This window comes from Electrona antarctica (assembly GCF_951216825.1).
Source record: "Electrona antarctica genome assembly, chromosome: 4".
NCBI lineage: Eukaryota > Metazoa > Chordata > Actinopteri > Myctophiformes > Myctophidae > Electrona > Electrona antarctica.
Window position 1 is genome coordinate 53,830,254 of NC_136809.1, and position 10,000 is coordinate 53,840,253.

The 10,000-nt window shown below is 46.8% G+C and overlaps 1 protein-coding gene across 1 annotated transcript in view; it reads right to left on the minus strand.

The window, feature by feature from the left end:
• LOC306921367 (voltage-dependent T-type calcium channel subunit alpha-1H-like) overlaps window positions 1-10,000 on the minus strand; it is a gene marked incomplete at both ends in the record, with an annotated part of 202,737 nt that overhangs the window by 105,642 nt on the left and 87,095 nt on the right. The window contains one exon of the mRNA XM_079498478.1: window positions 9,325-9,480. Coding sequence (XP_079354604.1) covers window positions 9,325-9,480 — 156 coding nt within the window. The remainder of the gene's footprint in view (window positions 1-9,324; window positions 9,481-10,000) is intronic.

The window sequence follows — 10,000 nt, forward strand, 5'->3', positions numbered from 1 at the left end:
TTAGTTTAACTCTGAGAGTGTGCATTTTTACACTCTCAGAGTTACAGATTCATGGGTCCATTTGGTTTCTAACTACAGCTGGGGACATCCTGGGGGTCCCCAGACCCCACTGTGGGAACCTCTGCTCTATAGGCTGTGTACCAATGCACGGTGGATACATTTCCTTTTTTTTTTTAATATATATTTTTGGGGGCTTTTTTGCCTTTATTTGACAGTGGGTGACAGTGAGTAGACAGGGAAGGGGGAGAGAGATGAGGGGAGGACACACAGCAAAGTTTGTCGGGATCGGGACTCGAACCCGTGACACACTGTAAAGCTGGCTTACAAGCCCAAGGTGCCTGGACCGCTGAGCCACGGCCCAGGATGGACGGACCGCTGAGCCACGGCCCAGGATGGACCGCTGAGCCACGGCCCAGGATGGACCGCTGAGCCACGGCCCAGGATGGACCGCTGAGCCACGGCCCAGGATGGACCGCTGAGCCACGGCCCAGGATGGACCGCTGAGCCACGGCCCAGGATGGACCGCTGAGCCACGGCCCAGGATGGACCGCTGAGCCACGGCCCAGGATGGACCGCTGAGCCACGGCCCAGGGCCTGGACCGCTGAGCCACGGCCAGGATGGACCACTGAGCCACGGCCCAGGATGGACCACTGAGCCAAGGCCCAGGATGGTCCGCTGAGCCACGGCCAGGATGGACCACTCAGCCACGGCCCAGGATGGACCGCTGAGCCACGGCCCAGGATGGACCACTGAGCCACGGCCCAGGCCGGATTAATTTTCTTAGTGCGAGCTTGTATTAATGTTTTATAAGGTCCCAAACATGGTACTTTATCCCATTTTGAGAAGAAAAAAACACTAATAACCGCGTGCACGTGTACCGCGGATTATCATGTAGACGGTTTCTACAATGGGATGGGAGGCCTGTGGAGGCTTAGTAATTTACGTGAAAAAATTGTAAAAGTTGAAATATGGAGATACAAGGACTTGTGTCGGAAGCTGATTAGTTTGGAATACTGTGCGAGCGTGCGTGCGTGCGTGCGTGCGTGCGTGCGCTCCTCTGTAATCGTTGTTTTGCTTCATAAACACATCCTCACAGCCCTCCTCTCTCTAATCCTCATGCTGAGAATATGGCAGCTTGTTCGTTCCTTTGTTAGAGTTCTGCTGAGTGAAGGCTTTTTATCCCTGACTGATTCTTTGATCTGTTCCTCCTTCGACCACACACAGCAGCATCCGTTAGGAACTGTTCAATGAGAAAAGAAAATTATTATAACATCATTTAAAAAAATAACTATTTTGAGCTTGACTTGTCTATCGGCAAGATGTTTAAAACTCTTATCGCCCAGCGTCATTTGGAACTAGAGATGTCCCGATACTGTATCGGTATCGGAAATGTATCGGATCGGCCCTTATTTGGTCATATCGGGTCATATCGGTATCGGCGAATATGCCAGGCTAACCACCGATCCGACACAGGGGTAAGGGGTTGACACTATGGCAGGTAAATAAAATGGTGGGGCATGTGGAGTTTGCTTTCGACTTGCCCAATCTGCAAGTGCACATTTGAGTGAGGAGTCTGCTATAAACACAACACAAGATATAGATAGCTATAAACATTACTCCTGGTCGTGGACATCAAAATAATTTAATTATTATATTATACATATTATTCTCTGGTATCGGTATTCGGTCATTACCGATTTTTCCCGAGCCGATATTTCATTATCATGATATGGATTTATTTATTGAGCTTGTAGATCTGCTATTTTTTCAACATGCTGAAGTTTAAAATAATGGTTTACAGTGCTCTATGAGCACCTGCCCATTTCGTTTACAGGTGAGAGTTACGTTTATGTGTTTGGCAGAGAACTCCTGTAGCCAATAAAACTTTACACTGTTTCTGTGTTTACTGTGTGTGTGAGTGTGCATGCATGCGTGCGTGCATGCGTGCGTGCGTGCATGCGTGCGTGCGTGCGTGCGTGCGTGCCTAGAGAGTAAGTACACTTTATTAATGTATATTTTAAAGTGCCTTTCGAAAGTTAGAAGTTGCTGTACAATGAGCAAACAGTGTGTGCGTGCGTGCGTGCGTGCGTGCGTGCGTGCGTGCGTGCGTGCGTGCGTGCGTGCGTTCATCTGTCAGCCTGTTCCCTCTGATGCTGATGATAAAAGATGGAACCGAACCACAACAAAAGGATTGCAGCTCTGACAGAGAGAGAGAGAGAGAGAGAGAGAGATTGATATATTGATTGATTTTTAAGCAATTTTTCTGAATGTTTGCTACATCAATTCAAACAATCATAGACCACACAATAGACAGCCACAGAAAAAATCTAACAATTTAGAGCAACAATGGTAGGCCTATACACCCAGCTGTACATCATCCAGTGTTGATTCTGTCGACTAAAACCGAGACGAAAAATGTCCGTCGACTACGTTTTTTAGCACTGCGCAAAAAGCATGGAATATGGATGTGTATATTACAGGAAACTCCCGTTAAACTTTCCAACAAACTCCGGTAAACTCCCGAATTGTACCATCACACCTGTATATTACTGTATATGCCCGCTAAACTTGAGGTTTACGGGCAAAATACAGTGCCCATAATTGCCCGTTAACTTATCTTTTCACGCAGTGTAGTCGACTAAAATCTTTGACATTTAGTCGACTAAAACTAGACTAAAAACCAAGACATTCCAGGTGACTAAAATGTGACTACAAATAAATGATAACTATTCAAGAGACTATGACTAAAACTAAAATCAAAATGTGCTGCCAAAAAACAACACCGTTTCAAACGTGAAGCGAGGAACACAGGCGTTGTCGCCTGGATCAACGACAGGTCTTCCTCCAGGTCTGCTCAAGAGAGGGCGCAACAACGCAAGCGAGGAAAAAAAAAGAAGCTAAACAGTATCCAGGTCTGGTGGTGGCGAGTCGCGGTGAGCGTGTGCACCGAACGAGCACAGCATGCAACAAATTCACGGGACCGTGCTCACGTAAATGCCCTCGCTCCCCAGTTTCTCCGCGCAAAGAAAACGCAGGTCTCATTGAAAATGAACTGTAGGCGCGTTATATCGCTTCACGTTTGAAAAGGCCCTTTACCCGTCTGTAAAACAACAACTGCCCTCTCCAGACCAACGAATGCAGCATTTACTACATGGTGAAAGAGATGGAAATGCCACTCCTTTCCATGCCATGCCGGAAGGCAGCATTCAGGAGAATATACAACCGAGTATACAACCGCATCTCCACTAGCACGAGAGACAGACACTAGAGACCAGCGGGTGGCGGATTTAGCCGCGGTTGCCGCGGGTGAACCGCAGTTTAGGGTGGATTAGGGTCAATTCAATATATTATAAATTAATATTGGATAAACCGCAGGTGAAATAATGCGGGAAATAAATGAATGGCATCCATCTATATGCTTATTATAGCTTTTAAAACGCACACAATCTCGGTGTGCGTGCGTTAGTAGTAGTATTTTAATTTAATCATTTTCCATGATCTGGCACAAATTAGCCGCCTATGAAGTTGGGTCCTGTTGCACAACAACAACAACACAGTGGTCTCCTACAGGCAGCTACGCTAAAGTTGCTAACAGGCAGCTAGTGAGTCTGAGAGAAACTTAAAACTAAGTAAAACAGAAGGGAGGAATATACGTTCGGCGTGGGACTGGGAGTGATTAAGTTCTTTATCCTGCCGCCGATGACCGCTGGATATGCTGTATGAAAATACGTCGCGAAAACGTGGACGACGTGTTACCATGGAAATGGATATATACAACCACTACGTAACATTGGTGAACTGTCGAGAGAGTGGTGAGTGACATTGTTTGTACAAGTAGTATAAATAGCCGATCTACAAGCTCACAAGTTGTCACAACGCGATTGGCGGCGCTTCCCTGCGCAGCGGATTGCGGGTGGTGCGGATTAATAAATTGGATTATAATTATAATTATGCACACGCGGATTCGGGTGACAAAAAAGCTCATCCGCTGTTCTCTAACAGACACACAACACAAAAAGAGGGCATGGGTTGAGCCCCGAAAATAGAGTCACAGCGTGACGCGTTGTGAGCTTGTATATCTGCTTTTTTTTTTTTTGTCCAAAAGTGCCCTCTTTACGGGATGTCAGCCCCTTCCTCTCTAACACTCTGTGCACGTTCCCTGCTTGTCTCGTCAAACCACGCGACTCCCATTGGAAATGCATTGCGAGCCGTGCGACACACATGAAGACACCGTGAAGACAGCTGTCTTTTATGTGTGACCGAGGCCTATAAAACTTAACCTGACTCCGCCAGATGGGGCAGCAGAGAAGTAGACTGGGTTCCCCCGAACCCAGTGTACTCTCTGCTGCCCCATCTGGCGGAGTCAGGTTATATAAAACTAACTATATTCCTGAAAAACTGCGTATAACAGTCACACCTCTGTCCTCAACACAGTTTGTCTTTGCTATACTTAAAGGTTAGGATAAAATGATATTCCTTTGTTAAAATAAATATAGCTACTCTATGTTGTGATAGTAATCATTGCTATATAGAGAACCAAATGGACCCTACTGTGGGTCCATTTGGTTCTATTTGAACACCTTTTTGCCAGTCACCCAACCACCCACCCACCCACCCATCCATCCATCCATCCATCCATCCATCCATCCACCCATCCATCCACCCACCCATCCATCCGTCCGTCCGTCCATCCATCCGTCCGTCCATCCACCCACCCATCCATCCACCCATCCATCCACCCATCCATCCACCCATCCATCCGTCCGTCCATCCATCCACCCATCCATCCGTCCGTCCATCCATCCGTCCGTCCATCCATCCACCCACCCATCCATCCACCCATCCATCCACCCATCCATCCACCCATCCATCCACCCATCCATCCGTCCGTCCATCCATCCACCCATCCATCCGTCCGTCCATCCATCCGTCCGTCCATCCATCCACCCATCCATCCATCCACCCATCCATCCACCCATCCATCCACCCATCCATCCGTCCATCCATCCGTCCGTCCGTCCATCCATCCACCCATCCATCCACCCATCCATCCACCCATCCATCCATCCATCCACCCATCCATCCACCCATCCATCCGTCCGTCCATCCATCCGTCCGTCCATCCATCCATCCACCCACCCATCCACCCATCCATCCATCCATCTACCCACCCACCCATCCATCCATCCATCCATCCATCCATCCATCCACCCACCCACCCATCCATAGCAGAAAACAAACATTCGTTCCCTCTTCGCAACCTGGACCCCCCCCCCCCCCCCCCCTCTCTCTCTCTCTCTCTCTCTCTCTCTCTCTCCCTCTCTCTCCCCTATACGTTCCATAGGTCTCTCTGCACACATCATGCATCAACATGTATTCATATATGCATGTTGTTTGTTGTGTCATCAGATTAAAGAGGTATTATGGATGTACACAGTTTGTACAACATATCACACATTCTGTCCAGCAGAACGCAAGCCCTGTTTGGAACCTCACCCTCAGCCGTCCCGGGGACCCCCAGGGGTCCTTGAGGGAGTTCCAGGGGGTCCCCAGGTAAATGACATATTGGAACCAAATGGACCCTTAATATGGGTCCATTTGGTTCCATTTGTACACTCTCAGAGTTAAATTAACATTGATTTTACAATACAAATTGGGATCTCAGAGAAATACCATTAAATGGGGGTCCTTGAAAGTTCTTTAAAATTTACAATTCAGGCATTTAGCAGACGCTCTTAATCCAGAGCGATTTACATTAAGCAAGAACAAAAAGCATGTGAATACATACATCATATACATACAAAGTAGTTATCATGAAATGGTTGAGAATCACTGCTAGAGCCGTACAAACCTTCTCTTATGGGGGGTCCCTGGCATATATTTTCAAACGGGGGTCCGCGGGCTAATTATAGTGTCAATTTGGGGGTCCTTGACACGAAAACATAAAGGTATTGCCTGAGAACTACAGATGATTGATTTGTTTTTTCTTTTCGTTTCTTTTTTCCCCAGGCAGTACAAATTTAGACCGGGGTGAAAAACATTTTACGTTATAGTGAAAACATGCACATGTACATATGCCCTTTATTCTATTTGTTTGCTGTGCTTCAGTTGTTTTGAATAGTCATAGAGTCATAATAGTCACTAAAGTTTTAAAATAATTGTCGTTGAGTATAAGAAGTGTAATATTTGCCCCTGAGATGTAGTAGAAGTAGGCTAAAAGTATTGAACATCTTAAAGTTCAAGGCCAGTCAATCGAAGATTTGTCCCAAAAGAAATTGCAATAGTAATCATTCAAGGTTTTCTATGATCCTTATAGGGTCATCCAAATAACATATAAAAAATCACACCCGTGTGAAGTGAGTGGTGCAACTCCGTGTGGGGGTCCCCGGGGGGGACCCACAGGAAAGTGCCCAGGGGGCTGGGCCGGTTCCGGCGAGCCGCCCCGCGTCCGAAACGGTTGAGAAATGACAGAGTTACTGTGTGGGGGTCCCTCTACTGTACTGTACTGTCACAGTACTGTACTGGCACACCCCCGGGGGGGGTAAAAGCGGCCATTTCTTTCCGGCACCCCAGAGCTCCTATTTTGAAGGAATCCCGGGAATTATTGTGTTTAACACATTCTGTACATAGGACGTCTGGGAACGTCATAGGGACTCGAACCGAGGGGTACATAGGACGTCTGTGGATGTCCTAGCGCATCCTCAATGATACCGGGCGAGAGAGCAATATTCAGATTTTTTTCCTTTTTTTTTTATTTGTCAGTTCGCCTTTCGGCTACCGTATGCTACGCTCTGCACTCAAATTAGCTTACCGTTGACTTAGCTGTTGCGGCGGAAAGAATGCCTCGTCTCTCCTAATCCAGGGCGCTCTCCGCGGTGTTGAACGGATCGATATACTGGCGCTTCGTTTCTGCTCCTCATCCGTCTCTCCCGCAAAATATGAACGCTTTTTGGATCATAGGCTATATCGTATAAATTAAAACGATAGCAATGTAAGCTAGCAATGTAAAGTAAACTTTTTTTAAGCGGATTGTTTCCGGGTCGTGGCGTTCAGAGTAAAAGCGGCCATGTCTTTCCGGCACCCCAGAGCTCCTATTTTGAAGGAATCCCGGGAATGATTGTTTTTAATAGGACGTTTTTTATATGTATATTTGGATGACCCTAAGGATCATAAAAAACTGATTACTATTGCGATTTATTTTGGGTCAGGAGAGAGGGGAGAGGGGAGTTGCACCACTCAGTTCACACGGGTGTGATTGTTTAGCTTAGATTGACATTTTTGAGTGGTGTAAACCACTCCTACGACTGGCTTTGTTAGTTTGTCTGTCTGTCTGTTCGTACCAAAAAATGAGCATGGTTGCTATGTTCACCCAGTTCACACGGGTGTGATTTCATTACGTCAGACATTACGTCAGACCACAGTTGATCAGTCTATATAAGACCTTACACCACTCAGTTCACACGGGTGTGATTTTATACATAATACATAATACATTTTTTTCTCCCCACTAAAAAAGTACAGTACAGTAGTGGAGTATTTAGTATACTGTACAGCCTGTCCTCAGTGACAGTCAGAGATGCATGAGGCTCATGAATAAATAATCCATTCAGACCCGAGACCAGATTCCACAAAAAAATGTCTTCCAAATCATGACAGTTTTCTGAAAAAAAACTCTTTCTAAAAAACTGTTTCTATATCAGTGGTGCTCAAACTATATTTCATGTCAAGGACCCCAAAAATGTTATGAAAATATGTTCCAGGGATATGTTCCCTAGAAGCAAAGACACGAGTTAAAAAAAACGTTGGCTGTGAAAGGAGATAATATTCAATGATTTGAGCCACGTTTTCACGACTTTTCCAAAAATAGCAGATCTACACAGCTTGTAGGTCTGCTATTTTTCAACAGCTAAAGTTTAAAAACAACGGTTGAAGTGGCTTTAACCCATTTTGGGCGGGAACCCCTTTTGGTGTTAGCATTATGTCATGTTTTAGCTATTGAAAAATAGCAGATCTACAAGCTCATAGCGCGCCACCGAGTGGCGCGCTACGAGCTTGTAGGTCTGCTATTTTTGAAAAGTCGAAGAACGACTGACATAGAAACATAGCTTTTTCAGAAAACTGTCAGGATGTAGAAGACATTTTTAGAATCTGATCTCAGGTCAAAATGGGTTAAAGCTATTAAGGTGACACAGACGCGTCCGCAGGTCTAAAGGGGATAATGCGGCACAAAGCCTGCACCATTTATAAACGTCCCACATGGGAAATTGCAATCAGAACGTAACAAGAAGAGCAAATTGCACTCGTCGGCTGTTGAATGGTACGGCCGCGGTTTGCACTGGCAAATCATTAATTAGCTCATTATCGTCTGTGAATCTCAACTTGACACTCCCCCCCCCCCCCCCACCCCCGAAGTTTACACTTAGGGCGAAGTTCTCCATGAGCCTGAGGGGGTTCTAAACTTTGCCCGCACGATATTATAGTTACGAAATGTCTTTTTTTATTTTATTTTATGAGGGGCGCTAGCCCTTCCTATAGGCCTATATACAGCTTTTGTCCACACACACACGTCTCAATATTTTGTCAGTCAGTCAGTCAGTGAGCCAGTCAGCCAGTCAGTGTGTCAGTCAGTCAGTCAGTCAGTCAGTCAGTCAGTCAGTCAGTCAGTCAGGGCTGACACGTCTCAATATTTTGTCAGTCAGTCAGTCAGTCAGTCAGCCAGTCAGCCAGTCAGTGTGTCAGTGTGTCAGTCAGTCAGTCAGTCAGTCAGTCAGTCAGTCAGTCAGTCAGTCAGCCAGTTAGTGTGTCAGTCAGTCAGTCAGTCAGTCAGTCAGTCAGTCAGTCAGTTAGTGTGTCAGTCAGTCAGTCAGTCAGTCAGTCAGTCAGCCAGCCAGTCAGTCAGTCAGTCAGTCAGTCAGTCAGTCAGTCAGTGTGTCAGTCAGTCAGTCAGTCAGCCAGTTAGTGTGTCAGTCAGTCAGTCAGTCAGTCAGCCAGCCAGTCAGTGTGTCAGTCAGTCAGTCAGCCAGCCAGCCAGTCAGTGTGTCAGCCAGTCAGTCAGCCAGCCAGTCAGTCAGTCAGTCAGTCAGTCAGTCAGTCAGTGTGTCAGCCAGCCAGCCAGCCAGTCAGTCAGTCAGCCAGTCAGTCAGTCAGTCAGTCAGTCAGTCAGTCAGTCAGTCAGTCAGTCAGTCAGCCAGTCAGTCAGCCAGTCAGCCAGTAAGCCAGTCAGCCAGTCAGTCAGTGTGTCAGCCAGTCAGTCAGTCAGCCAGTCAGCCAGCCAGCCAGTCAGTGTGTCAGCCAGTCAGTCAGTCAGCCACTGTGTCACTCACCTCGGCCTGGAAGCCCTCCACCAAGATGGCCACCAGCAGGTTGAACAGGACGTAGTTTCCAAACGTCATCAACGCCACAAAGTAGAGAGCTGCGAGTGGGGAGGTGGACGCCATGCCGTTGTACAGAACCGCGTTCCAATCCTCCTGAGTCAGGATCTGAGGGGAGGGGAGGGGAGAGGAGGGGAGGGGGGGGGAGGAGAGGAGAGGAGAGGAGAGGAGAGGAGAGGAGAGGAGAGGTAAAGCATTCCATCAAACTGTGGGTCTTAATATGTGAGTATTAATATGTCTGGCCTGGTCAGCATGCAATGACATAAGATCTGGTCATCCCAGCTTAGTAAGGTTCAAAGTATAGCTTTATAGTAAGCTTAGTAAGGTTCAAAGTATAGCTTAGTAAGCTTAGTAAGGTTCAAAGTAAAACAATATTTAGGGTGACCGTCGACCGACAATTCTAGGCCCACTGTATGGCTCAGAGACTTGGACACTTTCAAAGAAATTAGAGAAACGGCAAGCTCATAGTGCTGCACCGAGTGCCGCGCTACGAGCTTGTAGGTCTGCTATTTTTGAAAAATGTGGTGCAAATCTTTGAATATATATTCTTTCAGAGCGTTTTCAACTCAAATCTTTGCTTCTGGGGAGGTCCCTGGAACAACATATTTTCAGATGGGGGTCGGCGGCA